General features: G+C 51.6%; 1 protein-coding gene across 1 annotated transcript in view; it reads left to right on the forward strand.

Annotated features, from left to right (window-relative positions):
* The window catches only part of TRAF3IP2 (TRAF3 interacting protein 2), a 45,180-nt gene extending 27,775 nt beyond the window's left edge, over nt 1-17,405 (forward strand). Inside the window, 6 exon segments of the mRNA NM_001270479.1 lie at nt 1,570-1,724; nt 4,017-4,105; nt 8,665-8,733; nt 9,717-9,833; nt 14,169-14,243; nt 17,206-17,405. Coding sequence (NP_001257408.1) covers nt 1,570-1,724; nt 4,017-4,105; nt 8,665-8,733; nt 9,717-9,833; nt 14,169-14,243; nt 17,206-17,352 — 652 coding nt within the window. The 3' untranslated portion in view covers nt 17,353-17,405.
* The last annotated feature ends 660 nt before the right edge of the window (nt 17,406-18,065 follow it).

Genomic DNA, 18,065 nt, shown 5'->3' on the forward strand with positions numbered 1-18,065 from the left:
AGGTAGAGACAGAAAGAACAAGTGATCTTCCATCTGCTGGTTCACTCCCCGAATAGCCGCATCGGCTGGAGCTGTGCTCATTCGAAGCCAGGAGCCAGGAACTTGCTCCACATCTCCCACGTGGGTGCAGAGGCCCAAGTACTTCGGTCATCTGCTGCTTTCCCAGGTGCCTTAGCTGGGAGCTGGATTGGAAGTGGGGCAGCCAGGACTCAAACTGGCACCCAGATGGGATGCTGGTGCTGTGAATGGCAGCTTAACACGCTCCACCACAGTGCTGGCCCTTATTTATTTATTTATGAGAGACAGAGACACAGAGACAGAGAGAGCACATGCTCCCATCTGCTGGTCTCACTCTCCAGATACCAACAGCCAGTGTCAGGTCAGGCTGAAGCCAGGAACAGGGAACTCAATCCATGTCTCCCATGTGGGTGGCAGGTGATGAGCCATCACCACTGTGTTCCAGAGTGTACATGATAAGGAACCTGGAGTCAGGAGTTGGAGCCAGGAATCTAATCCAGGCACTCCAATATGGGCTGCAGGCTCTACCTAGATTTTTATTAGAGTCAAAGGCATGGAGGGGGGCTTCCAAGAGAGAAATAAACACCCCTACCTAGATTTTTAAAATCTTAACGTGTGGTCATAAGTTTCAGAGTTTTTTTTTTTTTTTTTTTTAATGGAATAAAGCCTAAGAATTACAGTTTTGGTCCCGCTACAAGTTAGGATTCAATCAGAGAAAACAGGAGCAGCTCCTGCTATTTAAGCAGAAGGGGAGTTAATACAGGGAAATGAGTGCTTACAAAATTGTTGGAGGTTGGAGAAGCAAGCGTTAGTTGGACTTGAGCAACACTATAGAATAGGACCACCCCGTGCTCCACCCCCACAACCAAGGGTGCAGCGAGGAAGGTGGGAATCAAAGTCAACACCACCACATCCTTGGCAATGGCTGGATCTGCCCTGGAAAAAGTGGGTGCCCAGGCCCTGCCCTGAACACCTGTGACCTCATGACTGTGCTTATCAATGGAAGCCACGTTCTCCTTCCCTTCTGCCTCCCACACCCTCCTCCTGACGGTTCATCTCAGCACAACGTTTGTGGCAGTGCTGGCAGCCAACATCATCACACAGAAGCCGTGTTGCAAAGGTTTTCATTCATATATTAACAGCAGGGGTCCTTTTAAATCTTCATGGCCTCTTTCACCTTTTGATACATAATGGAATGTTACCCATCATGAGCTAGAAGGTACCTCTTTTTATTTGAATGCCCTTAACATCAGCTGTCCGTGTGTTGTGGGTGACCTGTGTGCCTTGGGAATGAGACTTAGTTTCCCAACTAGTCCTTGAATGGAGAAATCAGAACTGCTTCCCCCTCGCCACAAGGAGCTCAAGGCCAGCTTAACTGCTGTTGATTTAGGCTCCCTGGGGTGCCCCTCTTCTTTCTGTCTTGGCTAAGCAATGGAGGCAGAGGAGAGCGATCTTCCGCTGATCCCTTCCCATGGTTCTTAGAGCCTTAGCGCCCCTCAAGGTTTGCCTCCATGCAGAATGAACATTTCCTTGAAACGTGTTCCTCCGCAGGGACCAGCCGAACCCCCAGCTGCCCAATAGGGCCGGGCTTCTGGAGGAGTCCTCGGAGCGTGCCCAGGCTCTGTCCCCAGCTGCTGTACCTCGACGCCCCAGCAACACTGCAGCCAGAGGCACTCTGAGGACAAGCAATTTGCCAGAAGAGTTGCGTAAGTTGTTTGCAATGCTGTTTTCGCCTTCTGCTTGTCAGTCTTGTCGACTCTGACCTCAGAGCTTGCTCATAGACACGGGGAAAGAAAATGTCCTTCTTTGCTTCTTGCTTAGAGAGTAACCCGCGTGTTGTAGGAATGTTTTCAGTGAATCTGACACCTCCAGAAATGCTCACACACTGCTCACCGCTAGATTTTCCTGAACACATACTCCAACAAATAACGCCAACGCTTTTGCTCTCTGCTAAATGATGCTCTGGGGCGGACTAGTCCCTGGGTAAATTGATTGGCCGTCCATGGGGTATTGGACACGGACCTGGTGTCTCACCGTAAACCAGCAGCAGCCGTCAAGAACGAGGTCATTTCCTGTAGGAATGAGCAATCTTGTTTGGAAAAAAAATCGGCCTCGCAGTCTCCATACTGCTTCACAACCACAAGCCAACTAAGGCTTTTATTTAAGGAAACATTTGGCTGTGTCAGGTGATGATTCTTTTTCCACGTTTTGCTGCCAGAACCAGAAATGTTGAAATATCACCAAAATGTTCTCAGATTAAGGTCAGTCAGGAGAGTTCGTTCCAGAAATCTTAAGAAACAGCACTTGTGAAACTATTATCAGTTGTGCTTGCTAGAGAAGCTCAGATTTTTTTTAAAGATCTATCTGTTTGAAAGGCAAGGTTACTGAGAGAGAGAGAGAGAGAGAGAGAGAGAGAGATCTTCCATCTGCTGGTTCATTCCCCAAATGGCCACAACAGCTGGGGCTGGGCCAGGCTAAAGCCAGGAACCTGGAACCCCATCTGGGTCTCTCAAGTGAGTGGCAGGGGTCCAAGCACTTGGACCATCTTTCCCAGGTGCGTTAGCAAGCAGCTGGATCAGAAGTGGAGCAGGCAGTACTTGAACTGGTGCCCATATGGGATGCCAGCATCCCAGGTGGCAGTTTAACCCTTTCTGCCACAGTGGTGGCCCCAAAGCTCAGGGGCTTCTAATAAGCCCTTGTCAAATCTGGGTGGCTCTGAAGCCCTTTGCCTTTGTCAGCTCCTTTTGGGGAATCGTAATCTGCAGTCAGTTACAACTCTGAAAGGTTTCCATGGCAAGGAACCGTTGTTGCCTTCATGCCAAAAATGTTTCTTAGCATCTTAACACCTTCTGCATTTTAATTCTGAGCATTTCTGGAGAGCAGGTGCTGCCCCGCACAGGAAACAGCCCTGCTGTCAGTCCGTGGATCACGCACGTCTCATCATACTCCATAAAGGGAGTCCTCGAATCACTTGAGTAGGAATCAGAGGAGTGTTAGGGGGAAGAAGAATCGAACACCATCCCTATGCCTTGCTGCTTAAATGAGTGAATGTGATCCACACACACACACACACACACACACACACACATCTATGGGAGTTGGGGCTCCAAGACACAAGAGGCGAAGCCCCGCGCTCAGATGAACACACAGATGCCTATTTTTCTCTCCCCTGTCTGCCCCAGGGGATTCCTGCCATGTAACTGGTCCCACACACAGAGATTATTCGTGTGTTGTGCACAGTCTTCCCCTAAGACGTTAGCCTGAGGAAACACTGGTTGTGGTCCTGACTGGGTCCAGCCGGTCCCCACTGTGCCGTCCCCAGCTCTAAGCGGGCTTAGGGCTCGGTGAAGGAGTGTGTGAGCCACGGGGCTCCTTCCAGCACTGGAGTTTTTACCGACATTTCTGAGCTATGTTTTTAGTCAACTCCCACTTCCTGGCCTTCCTCCCAAAGTAGGAGGTATGTGTGTGTCTGTGTGTCTGTGTGTGTGTGTGTGCACACGCACGCTCATTCTCCCCCTACTTGCTCTTGTCAGGCCAGAGTTCAGGGCAGCACAGAGCAGTGGGAGATCAAAAGAGGACACTGCCTGGGTGGCCCCTTAGCGGGTTGGCTTCCCAGTCTGTTGTGAGACTCCTTGGGCGCTGTGCCAAGTGTCTCTAAGAAACCAGAAGGCAGCCTGCGCTCAGGGACCTGCGGGTTCTGGGTGGTGGGGGTTTTTTGTTAATGCCTCTGGTGGTCTTTCTGAAGGCCTGCTAGAGCTGCCTGGGCCTGCCAGGACCCTCCTGTGGTCCTTTGGTTTCCATTGACCCTGAGCAGGCTGCAGTGTGATCCCCTGGGGACATCAGCCTACCCCCACAGCAAGTACCAGCTGTGGGACCACCCTGTCTCCAAAGATTCCTGTATTAACTCTAGAAGAGCAAAAAGGCATGTGGATAATTCAGAAGTGTTCAGAATAGAAGCACTCGCCTAGTTTCTAATACATGTGGAATATTTCTCCTAGGGAAAGTCTTTATCACATATTCTATGGACACAGCCATGGAGGTGGTGAAATTCGTGAACTTTCTCTTGGGCAATGGCTTCCAAACTGCAGTAAGTATTTTGTGCAACGAGAAAAGTCAACATTTAAAAGCGAGAACGGTGGAAAGAAACCCACAAGAACTACAAATAGCTGTTGATATTTTAAATGATTGCATTTGATTTATGTGATTATGAGCTAAATGTTCATGGCGTCTGGTAATTACTTGCTAGATTTTAAACCACCCAATGTCTGCAGTGTTTTTCCCCCCTGTGCTATCCTGCGTGCCCCCGAGGCCCCTCAAACAGCAAGAATAGTGCTAATGGTGACCACACAAGCAGCTGGCCCTGGCCTGAGAAAAGGCAGGCTCTTGCTACACTTGGTGCCTTTGCCTTTTCTTTGTTGTTGTTTTTAAGATTTTTTTTTATTTATTTGAAAGCCAGAGTTACCAAGAGAGATGATAGAGATCTTCCATCCACCGCCAGACCGAGGCCAGGAGCCAGGGGTTTCATCCAGGTCCCTCACATGGGTGGCCAGGGCCTAAGCACTTGGCCCATCTTCCGCTGTTTTTCCTAGGTCATTAGAAGCGAGCTGGATCGGAAGTGGAGCAGCCGGGACAAGAACCGGCGCCCACGCGGGATGCTGGTGTCGCGGCAGTGGTTTAACCCACTGTGCCGTAAGGCTGGCCCCTGCCTTTGCCTTCTCTCTCCTTGCATGCCCACTTTGTTGTGCTTCCTCTGATGCACGCAGCTGCAGGCTTCACCACAGTCACTTGTTTAATTTAACAAGCTCCCTCCTTGTGCTGTGGATCATGAATTTTAAACGCGGCAGCCTGGGTCCCCCAGGTTCACAGCTGCCCTTCCACATCTCTGTGCCCCAGAGACGTTTCAGGACAGGGAGGACAAGGCCAGGGTTTCAGCTGGTCTGGTCTAGATCAAGGCGAGGCTGCCATGACCTAGCCCTGTGAATTCACGGTGGTCGTGGCCCTTTCTCCTTCCATCCCCCTGCAGCCCCTTGAAACAGCACAGCTTACCGCCTTGCGAGTTTTTCTTTAGGATAAATAAAATACCGCAGGACACTTCTCAGAGGACTGGCTTTTCTCAAATGATGACATCACTCCTTTCCCTTCTCCGAGGCCTCTTCTAGGTATTTAGGGACAGTGAGTTCTACAGAGTAGTGAAAAACTTGAGAAAAATACCTACGACTAGGAATGTGGAAGGATAAAGCACACTTGGCAACTAAATATCAGTTTCCAAGGTCAGTTAGCATTGTTTAACTGGAAGTTCTATTGGAAGCGTTCTTGATTAATAATTTTTAAAAAGGTTTCCTTATTTATTTAAAAGGCAGAGTTACAGAGAGGGAGGGAGAAGGAGAGGGACAGGGAAAGAGAGCCATAGAGAGAGAGAGAGATCTTCCATCCACTGGTTCATTTTCCAGATGCCACAATAGCTGGGACTGGGCCAGGCGGAAGCCAGGGGCCTGGAAGTCCATTCGGGACGTCCACAGGGATGGAAGGGTCCTAAGGACTTAGGCCATCTTCCACTGCTTTCCCAGGCACATTAGTAGGGAGCTGGGCTGGAACTGGAGCAGCTGGGACTCAAATCTGCACCCATGTGGGATGCTAGCATTGCACTGGCAGTGGTCCACCCTGCCAAGCCACAATGCCAGCCCCTTTTCTTCCTTCCTTCCTTCCTTCCTTGCTTCCTTCCATTTTTATTTTAAGTATTTATTTAAGATTTATTTATTTGAAAAGCAGAGTTACAGAGAAGCAGAGGCAGAGAGAGAGATTCCATCCACTGGTTCACTCCCCAAATGGCCACAATGGCCAGAGCTGCGCCGATCCAAAGCCAAGAGCCAGGAGCTTCTTCCAGGTCTCCCATGCTGGTGCAGGGGCCCAAGGGCTTGGGCCATCTTCTGCTGCTTTCCCAGGCCATAGCAGAGAGCTAGATGGGAAATGGAACAGCCAGGACTCGAACCGGCACCCATATGGGATGCTGACACTGCAGGCAGCGGCGGCTTTACCCACTATGCCACAACGCTGGCCCCAGCCCCTGTTCTTTAATAATTTTTAAAAAAATAGTGGTATCTGAAAGCTTTTCTTAAAAAAGATGCAATTTATACAACCCAACCTCCTGACTATATACAGACCGATATTTCACTTTCTCATTCCTGGAATAAGAAAGCACTATGGTAGCCATGACATAAAATCAAATTGTAAGACATAAGGCCAAGCTTTCTGTAAAGATCTTACTTTTCATCATTTTCCAAATAAGCAATACTGATTTCCCCCGAGAAGAGCCCAAGCTTTGTTTAGCTTAACGATCAGGGCTGTTTGGGCAGAACTCAAATCTGTCCTCGCCCCTCATCACTCTGAAACCTCAGGGTGCAGTAGGAACCGCCCCGCAGTCTGGGAGCCCCAGCCCTATCCAGCTAAGCTACTCCTGACAACATCGAGAGCCCCTTAGTGGAATGAAGCTCTTGGTGGGTGACTTACGGGGGAGCTTAATGCAGGGACTGGCACGGAGAGCTGGGCAGGTTTCAGGGAATCCGCGGGGCTCTAGTGGGAGCAGGGGAGTTGTCACTGCCCCTGCAGCTACAGAGGCGGGAGAGCAATGGCTCCTGGAGCCTGCGAGGGCTGCCAGCGCACACCAGTTACTCAGTTCTGGAAGCATTTAAGTAGGGTTGGGTTCATCCTGAGGCCTCACTCTGTGCCTTGTAGACAGCTGTGTTCTCCCCCTGTCTTTACATGGGGTCTCCTTTGTGTGCTCATGTGACTGCGTCTCCAGCTCCTGACCCGCCGGGTTTTAGGGCCCACCCATATGGCGTCGCAGTCACATTTTGAGGGACTGGAGATGGGGGCTTCAGCCGAGGAATTGGAGGGACACAATTCAGCTCCTTTTGGTGGCTGTGAGCAGAGCAACTGTGATGACATGAACTATGGAGAGAGAGAAAGATGGAAGGTGTCCTGCACACTGCGCCTCCCACCCTGTCCACCTCGGCAGCAGGGGATAGTTTAGATGCTGCGATGATAATAGTTACTGTAGACCAAGTGCTTATCCCACACCTGGCAGTAGGACATTAATCCTCACCCCGAAAGGAGGTTTATTAGCCACATGTTACAAACAAAGATAATAGGATGGAATTTCATGGACATTTCCAAAGTCACGCAGGTGGGTGTGCCAGAGCCAAGGGCAGAACCCAAGCTGACCGAATCTTCGCCATTCTGGCCCTGTATTTTTCCTCTCCCATATAACAGAACTGGGGTATGCACACAGCCACGGAGAGCTGCAGAAGCTGCCCCAGGATGGCTAATGCAGCCATTGGCCGCCACACATTTTACAACCGGAGTTATCCAAACCAACAATGTTCCATCATTAAAGAGGCACCCTTCAAACTCATGTTGGTCCTGTACTTATTTGATAGTTCAGGAGCTCAAGGTATCTTTTTCATAAGAAGCCTGCAGTCAGACTGAGGAGACAAGGTAGACATAAATGAGACACTTAGTACATGGAAGAATGTCACAATAATGTGTTAGCTGTCCAGTACCGCTGTGAACCTGAAGGGGCACAGTTAGGTGACATGAGCAAGAGGAGGAGGAGGTCACTGTGGGGAAAGAACTCCCAAGGCAGGGAGGCCTAAGCTGTGCTAATGAGGGAGTAGACAGGGCACGTGGGGAAAGAGATCATAGGTGGCACAGAAAGTTTGCTGAATTGCTGTCACTCGACTCCATCTGTCCTCAGCAGCAGAGTGACATTTTAGGACAATTAATTTGGGAGCAGTGTGGCTGAACCAAGTGACATCTCCCAGAGAACATTCTCCCTGAGCCACCCATTCCAGTGTGTGATACCCCTTCCAATCAAGAGTGCCTGTACACACACACATACACTTCTACACTCATGCACATACACACACCCACCCACACACACTCACATAGTGTCTGTGCTGCAGTACACACCCGAGCCCAAGAAAGACCTTCTGATTTGGTCTTCTATAAAGCAGAGAGTGAGTTATTTTTCCCTCTTTGTATATCCTTCCAAAGACTTGAAGACTGATATTAAATATCAGTCTTTTCAAGGCCCAAGAGCTGTACTTCTTAACTTTCATCATAAACCTTTTCCTTGCCTTCTCAGTAATTGTTTCTGTGACTGTTGCTTGGATCTGCTCCAAGTTTCACGCAATCGTTTTGAAACGCGTAGATGGAAACTGGACATAATACCTTAGTAATGACCTAACTCATGCAAGTGAGCAGGGCAGCTGTGTCCCAGTTCTTGTGTACCACACATCCACTGAACGTTCCAGAAGTAGGCTTGCCTTTCGAATTTTCAAATTCTAGATACACGTCTAAAACTGTATGGATATGGCTGGCTTCCGTCCAATGTGGTGGTGTCCTGGGTCCCTCAGATTTTTTTAAAGCAACTACCTAGAGCGTCAGAAACATTTTTCTAGGTACCACTGCATCCTAGTGATGAATTACAGCGTGGAAATCGGGACTATTTGAAGAGCACTCTACTTTTGTTTTGTCGACTTTGGTGCTCCCGCTGCACAAAGCACTGCTGTGTGGGTTTGGAGTAGGCGCTCTGCACCTCCAGAGAGCTTTTCACCAAGGACCACCTCCCCCTTCTCTGCCTTGCAGATCGACATATTTGAGGACAGAATCCGAGGCATCGATATCATTAAGTGGATGGAGCGCTACCTAAGGGATGTAAGTGCATGCTCAGACTCTGCAGCAAGACAATGGCTCGTGAAGTTATTTTTACGAAAGCAGCGCTGGCACGCCCACCTGCGTCTGAAGCCCAGCTCCTCCCTCGGACGTGGAGAGGAAGGATGGGGTTGCCCTCCTGGACAGGCACAGGCAGGAAATTACAGTCAAACCAGACACAGGTGGTTGATAACAATCAGAGCAAACAAATTTTTTTTTTTTTTTTTTTTTTTGTGACCAGAATAGGAAAGGAGGAAATGAAGGTGGGAGTGGGGAGGGAGCGACAGAATGCAATTTAATCCGAGGCCACCCCACGTGTTTTGTAGGATGGGGCCAGAGAGCACTTGGCCCCCGAGGCACCCCCTTGCCGCCCCTCCATGATTTGTTTTCCACTGACAGAATCCATACCGGCCACCGGGACACTTTGTGCTGTAACAAGATAGAAATTGATTGCTGCCGGCGTGTCCGTGTCCACCAGTGGGGGCGGGGGGGGGGGGGCCTGTGGCTGCTCCTCCTTTTGTCTGCAGCCCGATGTTGGCTTTGTGCCCGAGGGTCCGCGGCTGACGCCCCGCGCGCGCCAGTGCCCACGCAGGCCAGGCAGGACCGGTGGCCCGGGGTAGCGCCTGACAGCCCGGCTCCAGCTGCGGCCAGGGCGGGAGGCAGGGCTGGATTTCAGCGCCTTTCTGCCCGGGTGCAGACTCACTTAATGATTCAGGCTCTCATTAGCCAGTGTGCTAACGCAGCTTGTGGGAAATGGTGGGCGAGGCACATCTGTAGCCCTGCGCGGTGGAGGGGGACGGGGAGGCAGAGGGGAGAAGCCGAGCGGCTGCGTGCCTGTCACTTTCCACGCAGGGGGCGCCCGACCCTCCATCTGGGAGGGTGTCCGTGAGCGCTTGCAGCCCTGCTGGCCGCTGTCCAGCCTGCCTTCACCAAATGGACCACACTTTCCACTTCCATAAACATGTTCCCCCCCTTCTCATTAACAGAAGACAGTGATGATAATCGTGGCAATCAGCCCCAAATACAAACAGGATGTGGAAGGCGCTGAGTCGCAGCTGGACGAGGATGAGCATGGCTTACATACTAAGTACATCCATCGCATGGTGAGTGGGGAGGGGACACGGCACCTCACTGGCCCTGGGCCCTGGGCACTCGCTCTTCACTGGGGACCAACTGAAGGCGGCGTGATGCCTGCTGAAGGACCCCGCCCCCATCAAGGGGGATGTCAGTGGTGGCTCTGTCTACCTATGGGACCACGTGCCAGTCACCACATCTCCAAGGTTCAGTGTTCCTATCAATAACAGGAGGAGATCAGCCTGTGACAGCTTGAGATCCCAGATGCTGGGAAGCAGTGTTTGCTGGTTTGGTTGTTGGCTAACCAATGTGAAGTCCCAGCAGGGTGGACGGCAGGGCCGTCGTGAGGAGAGGGGGGCTCCTGTGGCCGTGTCACATTCTGTCCCCTGCCTTCTCCGTGAGGTCGGGGGTGGGGGTAGTGAAGAGCATGTGCCGTTGTGCCAGGCAGGGCTGGGCTCAAATTTGGCTTCCTTCTGTACAGGGCGTGTGACTGTGCCCCAGCTGTTTCCAGCTCTCTGTGCCACAGCACCCCGCGGAATGGGTCACTACGTGGAATGACACGTGGGACGTGTCTGGCACATGTCGGGGGTTTAATCAAGGGAAGGGGCCATTCTTTGCTCATGGTACATGGGGAACTGTCCACTGCCGGACCTGGACTATGGGGCCTGCACCACTGAAACCCCGTGGGAGAAATGTGGAGATTAGACTCGCTCCGCCTGATCATGGGTGCTGTGGACACAGTTTCTGCCAGACCTGTGGCTGTCAAAACTGTCCTGATGGGTGCCTGTACGTGCTGGGGCAGGGGTCCTGGCTCTGGGCCTCCCTTCCTCCCCTCAGCCAGAGCTGGTTTGCCTTTCTCAGGCTTGTTTGTTTACCAAGGATTCTGACATTTTAAAAAGGCTTGGGCAAAATCACAGGACCACAGCTCGTGAGATCCATTTCAGCCCTGATGTGCAGCGGTGGGGGAGGGCTCCTGGAATGGGTGGGAGGGATCACTGGCTGAGACCGGGAGATGGGCGTGGAGCGGAAGTGGCCCAGATGGAGTGAGTGGGCAACCTTGGGACATGCAGCTTTACCCTGGGGGGATGTGCAGGTGACCACCCCCCCAGGACTGTGCTGTGTGTCAGGAACACAGGAATAGGGCAGGCTAGGGCAGTGGGTGTTCTCCATCAGAATCTTCAGGGTCTCTCTATCTCTCTCTCTCCTTCCCCCTCTCTCTCTCTCTCTCTCTCTTCATCCACTGAGTACAGACCACTCATTTGAGCCCAAAACCAACCCAAAGTAAAACGGAGGCCAAGTGGCGAAGTTAAGGCTAAGGAAGCAGGAGAGAATTCTGCCTCCTGCTCTGGCCTCCCCTAGCCTGACAGCCATGGCGAGGGCCCAGAGAAGGCCCCACTTTTGGAGGTAAACAGGTCTTGGGGCTGCTCTGGGAGATGCCACCCCTTAGCTGGCTTGTCCATGTCGGTATGGCCCCAGAGTACCTGTGTCCTGTCTGCATCCCTGCCAATCCCAGGTCCCGACAGCTGGTGCACGGGAGGGCTCGAGGCCCCTGCCGTTCCTGAGGGTACTGTGCAGCTCTGCGGGTGCATTGCACAGCCAGGCAGTGGCACACAGCTCGGCCTCAGAGCTTGCCTAGCGCAGCCAGCTGTGATCAGATTGTCTCCAAGCTTGGCTTCCTGGGTAATGATGTCTTGGGCCCTTCCTTATCCCCTGAAGGAGTTGAAGAGGCTAAGTACAGAAGCTCTTTCTTGCCCCCACCCCCGGCTGACTTGCTGCCCCTCCAGGCCACAGAAAACCCTGAGACAGTAAGAACATGACTGTGACAGTGCGAAGAGATACCCAGGAGTAATTGCATCGTGGAGCAAACTGCTTCACAGAAAGCCAGCAGCTGGAAGAATGAGGCATCATTAAAATGCGCTACTGCCGGCCGATCCCTCAACACTCGGGGTAGCCCAGCAGCCAAACCAGCTGTCCAGCACACGGTGGCCTAGAAGTGAGAACCCAAACCCAGGTCACTCTTGGCTTATGAACACTGTGCTGCTTCTCTGATGGGTTTACCGTCTGCTCTGTGGTTGGCTCGGTCCTTTTGTGGCCCAGTTCCTTGGATCACTTGAAAACACGTTTTTGGTGCTGTCTTCTGATGTTTGAAGGGAGCTGGTTCTGAGAAGCCTCGTGGAGGATTTGTGTGTGCTGTAAATGTGATGGTGCGTGTGTGCCTGCCAGTATGTGAGGCTGTGTGTTTACGAGGAGTTTCTATGGTGATTTCAATAACCAGTTGTCGCCACTGACACTTTTCTGCTTTGATTCTCATGCACAGTGAAGACTTCTCAGTTATAAAAATCAATGGGGAGATGAAATCGCTGGGAACACATCATTCCTCTTCTCCTTGTCTCCAGATGACTGAAAGCTTTGTGCTGGTCGCAGGATTTGGGAGGCACTAACTCCCCTGATATTGAAAATTCTGATTTTGATAGAGTTCTTGGCAGCTAAGACTTCTTGGGCCACCACAGTGGCAGTGCAAATTGGAAGGGCAGTGGGGAACCTAGAAACTTGGCACATGGAGCGATTCACAGGGGGGCTCCCTGCCTCCCTGCCCGGCCTGCCCTTGACTGGCTGCTGTGGGTCACCAGCCGATCCCAGTTGGTACATTCACTTATACTGTTCCCTTCCCTGAGAAGATCCTTCCCTTCTGCTCTGTTCCCCCTACTTGCCCCAAGTCCGCTCTTTCATTATCCAAACGACCCCTCCGTTGAAACTGCTCTAGAAATCCCTGCTACAGATTGGATGGCCCCTATCTGGGCTCCCAAAGCAACTGTTCATGCTCATCATGCCACACCGTGGCTGGTAATTTACCTGTCTTCCTGCTCGCTGCTGCTGGCTTTGAGAGAATAGGTTCTGTCTCACCGGTGTTCTGCACAACTCCCAGTCCAAAACATAAAAATAAAAGTCCAGATTTGAGGGTGTTTGGCCTAGTAGTTGAGACACCTGTAGCCCACATTAGAGTGCATGAATTTGATTCCTGGCACCAGCTCCTGATTCCAACTTCCTGCCAGTTCAGACCTGGGGAGGCCTGAGTAGTAGTTAATGGCTTGAGTAGTTAGGTCCTTGCCACCAACATGGGAGATTTAGATTCTGTCTTAGTTTCTGGCTTCAGCTCCAGCCCAGACCCAGCCATGTGGATGTGGGCATTTGGAGAATGAACCAGTTGTCTGGCTGGCTGTCTCTCTCTCCTCTCTCTTTCACTCTTTTTTTTTTTTTTTTTTTTTTTTTTTTTGACAGGCAGAGTGGACAGTGAGAGAGAGAGACAGAGAGAAAGGTCCTCCTTTGCCATTGGTTCAGCCTCCAATGGCCGCCGCGGCCGGCACGCTGAGGCCAGCGCACCACGCTGATCCAAAGGCAGGAGCCAGGTGCTTCTCCTGGTCTCCCATGGGGTGCAGGGCCCAAGCACCTGGGCCATCCTCCACTGCACTCCCTGGCCACAGCAGAGAGCTGGCCTGGAAGAGGGGCAACCAGGAAAGAATCTGGCACCCCGACCGGGACTAGAACCCGGTGTGCCGGAGCCGCTAGGTGGAGGACTTGCCTATTGAGCCACGGTGCCGGCCTCTCTCTTTCACTCTTGCTCTCACTCTCTCTGTCTCTTGAATTAAAAAAAAAAAAATCTTGATTTGTAACATTTATTCCCATGGTATAAATGCTGTTACCATGGCCAATTTCTTTTTTTTTTTTTAACTATTTGTTTATTTTTATTTGAAAGAGTTAGGCAGAGAGAGGCAGAGAGAGACAGAGAGAGAGAGGTCTTCCATCTGCTGGTTCACTCCCCAGATGGCCACAACAGCCAAAGCTGCACCGATCCGAAGCCAGGAGCCAGGAGCTTCTTCCAGGTCTCCCACGCAGGTGCAGGGGCCAAAGCACTTGAGCCATCCTCCACCGCTTTCCATGGCCACAGCAGAGAGCTGGATCGGAAGTGGAGCAGCCGGGACTCGAACCAGCACCCATATGGATGCTGGCACTGCAGCTTAACCCGCTAGGCCACAGCACTGAACCCCAATTTCAGGCTATTAATATGAAGTCCTTGAACACAGAATTGGGAAGAGTGCCCCCCCCAAGCTGATTGCAGCCAACTCTAGCACACCTTCGAGGGCATGCGAATCCTGCAGATCCAAGGGCTTGGTGCAATCACTTTAGTAGGCCATAAATGAGCAAAAGGTAGAGATGCACAAGAGGGAGGGCTTACTATTGTAAATATGTGACACCCAAATAAGGAAACCAGGATGAAAATACTGCGTGGGCTGGCATGACCCTGGGTATCATTGACTGCGCGTCCTCAGTCCTGAAATTCAACCTTCGTATTTGTCTGGTTTCAGATGCAGATTGAGTTCATAAAACAAGGAAGCATGAACTTCAGATTCATCCCTGTGCTCTTCCCAAATGCAAAGAAGGTAAACAAAGGAACAAACAAAACCCATATAATTCGGTCTTTGGCCTACGTCTGTCACCTGGGATTTTACGTGGAAAACCTTGTCTACCTTTTGTCAATCCTTTAGCGATAACAGCGTTGCCAGAAAGATCAACAAGTTGTACCACTCGGTTCAGTAGCTCAAATCGGAAAGGTTTGAAAGTATTATCTGATGGGATCGTGGCCGCCCTGACTGCTCAAGCAACCGCTGCCCACAAAGAAGTAGTTTGTGTTTTAACTCACAAAGAGAAAGAGCCTATTCGTTGGGTGCTCCCTATCTCTTGGACAGAGCAGTGAAGCCGTGGGCGTTTTTTGCTGGCTGTTTATGAAGGTATTTGCTGCGTACACTTCAGTTCTCCCAAGTCATGAATGACGGAGTCGAATCTCCAGAGTAACCAAAGTGCACTTGGCTGTGGTTCATGTGAAGGTTTGCGCACCAGGGTCTGTGGGTAGGTTTGGAGGACGGGCATGGCAATGGGCTGTATGGAAAGCTCTGCCCTGAAGGAGGGCGGGTCTCACGTATCTGAGACCCCCCAGGTTTGTACAGTGCACAGCCTGTCCACTAATCCACCTTTCCACCTTCCGTTGCTCCCTTGCTTAGGGTCTCATTGCGCTCATTGCCGCTGAGTCTCCCTCCTGGCCTCCCGTCTCTGCTGTGCCCTTGGATTAGCCACCTTTTGCACAGAGGGTCCTCCAAAATGTTGATCTGATCTGTCTCTCTCCAGCTCCAAAACTGGGTGCTGTTTTCCTGTGCCTCCAGGCTCACATCCACCCCTCTTGGTGTGACGTAGGCGCCCCCTCAGAGAGTGCTGTGCCCACTCGCACAGTCTTCTCTCCTGTGCCCTGGGGCACAGGTGCTCCACGATTTGGCCATACTGGACGCCCCAGCATGCCCTCACGTGGTCTCTGCATGTTTGCCCTTTTTCTTCCCTCTGCTCGCAGCACCCTTCCCTAACTTGTCTGCGTTGTGAACTCTTGCTTATGCTTTTATCCACCCATCTCTCTGCCTCCCCTGAGATTTCTCCACCCCCATGCCAGTGTATTTCATTGTCCCTCTCTTGAGAACTCTTAATTATAGTACCTTGAGTCAATGGTATGCAGTTGGCAGGGGTGGGGGTGGGGACCCTCTGGGAATAATTGCTTAGAATTACTGGAGCGTGGCGATAGGGAAAACAGACCAACTTCCCGGTGGTTGTGCTATAGTTTACAGTCCCCTCCAGGTAATTCACCTGATGGCCTGAGCTCAGAGCAGGCCTCCCCCCTCCCCACCCTCATGCCGTCGGCCCCCTCGGCGCGTCACTGCCAGGAAAATAGTCTCTCTCTCTCTTAAAGATTGATTTATTTATTTGAAAGGCAGAGCTACAGAGAGAGAAAGAGAGAGGGGTCTTCCACCTGCTGGTTTACTCCCCAGATGGCCACAACAGCCAGAGCTGTGCCCATCCGAAGCCAGGAGCCAGGAGCTTCTTCCGGGTCTCCCAAGCGGGTGCAGGGGCCCAAGGACTTGGGCCATCCTCCACTGCTTTCTCAGGCCACAGCAGAGAGCTGGATCGGAAGTGGAGTAGCTGGGTCTTGAACCTGTACCCACATGGGATGCCGGCACTGTAGGCAGTGGCTTTACCCACTACACCACAGCGCCGGCCCCAGAAAATAGTCTTTTTACAGTTTGCTTTCATCCTCAGATTTCACACTTCTCTCAGCTGCTACTGTGTCTGTTTCATTTGGAGATTCTCAGTACCCAGCTTGGGGCCTGACATACAGTAGGTACTGCTTCTAAACTTCCTTTTAATCTCTAAAATGGAGTTCAGCTCACAGCAAAAACCAAAGGCATCCAATGGCCCATGAGGACCTGTCTGATGCACCCTGTCTACTCCCATCCAAACTTCCTCCCCTGCTCAGTCCCACTTTCTCTGCTCTAGCCACTCTGGCCTTGTGGCATTGGAATAGACCCAGCATACTCCCACCACAGGGCCTTTGCACTGGTTCTTCTATCTGCCTGAACTGAAGCGACCGCAAAACTCACTCCCTCTGCTCTTTTTACTCTTTGCCCAATCTCCTAAGCATCCCATTTACAACTACAAACTCCAGGACTCCCTATCTCCTTGCTCGGTTTTATTTTCCTCCATTACTATTGAACACACTCCATTTCACTCATTTATTACCTGCCTCTTTTAAAAAAGCATTTTTTAAAATTTATTTGAAAGAGAGAGAGACAGACAGAGCTCCCATCTGCCTACAACTGCTGGGACTGGACCAGGCTGAAGCTAGGAATTGGGAACTGGATCCAGATCTCCCATATGGGCGGTAGAGACCCATGGTACCTGCTGCCTCCCAGTGTGTGCATTCGCAGGAAGCAAGAATTTTGGGAGCAGAGCAGGGACTCAAACCCAGTACCTCTGATACAGAATGGTGGTGTTCCCCAGCAGTATCCCACCCACTGTTCCAAACGCCTGCCCCGCCAGAACACTCGTTCCCTGAGGGGGAGGGGGCCTGAACTTGCACTCCCCCGCCCCCCGCCCTCCTAGAATCACAAGCCTGGTAACAGTTCTGCTGGGTTCCCTCTACTGCAAGCCAGACCCAGGGCTGGAGGGAAAGGATGATGAATCGGATTAAGCCCACAGCCTTGGCAGGCTTCTCCCCCACTGTCAGGGGAATTCGCATCACTCGGTGTGACCCCTGTCCTACCCCTTTCATGTGAGGTGGTGAAAAGCACGTTGAAACGCAGAGGGCAGGTAGCCTGGGAGACGGGCGGAAAATGCCGCGCACATGTGGTTTCCATCAGGAGCGCTGCAGCTTGCACCTGAAGCCCAGAGCGCTTTCCAGGCTAAACCCTCCCAGAAGCCAGATGGAACGCCCGCGGAGGGCGAGCCGGGATGCCCGGGGCCTGCGTGCGGTCTGGGTTTTTTCCTCCATAACGACCTTCGTGCCTGCCTTTGTCTTTCCCACAGGAGCACGTGCCCACCTGGCTTCAGAACACGCACATCTACAGCTGGCCCAAGAATAAGAAAAACATCCTGCTGCGGCTGCTCCGGGAGGAGGAATTTGTGGCTCCTCCCCGGGGGCCTCTGCCCACCCTCCAGGTGGTGCCCTTGTGACACTGTCCATCCCAGATCCCCTGGGGCCTGTCATGTTAGAGGCCCTGTCGTGCCCCCACTGCCTTCTAGCTGAGGCTGCCCGGGGAGTGCTGGCGGCCGTTTTTCAGCCGTTCCCTGAGGGACTCTGCAGCCCCAGGAAAACTGTTTGCCAAGCACCTGCCTCCTGGCACCTCCCAGGCCCTGTCTACAAACCGGAGGCCCACAGAACCCTCGGCAGGTGCCGGTGTCTAACCGGTTCCTCCTGACAGCTGCTGTGCCAGGCGAGTAGATGACCTAAGTGATCTCACAAAGCGAATGTAAAGACCACCGACACTCCTATCTCTTCGGGCTACTCCCAGATGCCTGTGTATCCTCAGACCCAACTGATTCCTGAACAAGTAAAATAAAAATGTTTACTCTTTTCTAAGAGTGTGTTTCCCGTCTCTCGAAGGAAACAGATGCATACCAACTAATGTCCAGTGATGTGGTACTTGCTTCCCAGGACATCAACAAAGCTGCTTAGATATATTAGAGAAATCTAACAGATGACTCGGAATTAAAGGATTAAAGCCAGATTAGTCAAACAGCCCTTTTTCACATAACCATGAAAGTTTTTTCTTGCAGTGAAGTTTTGTTTTTAATTTGAGGGAATATTTCCTACTTTTATTCTTTTGCCATGACTTCTATTTTTTTTTTCAAAGATTTATTTATTTGAAAAGCAGAGTGACTGAGAG

The sequence above is a fragment of the Oryctolagus cuniculus genome, chromosome 5 (genome assembly GCF_051225735.1).
Source record: "Oryctolagus cuniculus isolate XC-2025 breed Fujian yellow rabbit chromosome 5, ASM5122573v1, whole genome shotgun sequence".
Taxonomy (NCBI): Eukaryota; Metazoa; Chordata; class Mammalia; order Lagomorpha; family Leporidae; genus Oryctolagus; species Oryctolagus cuniculus.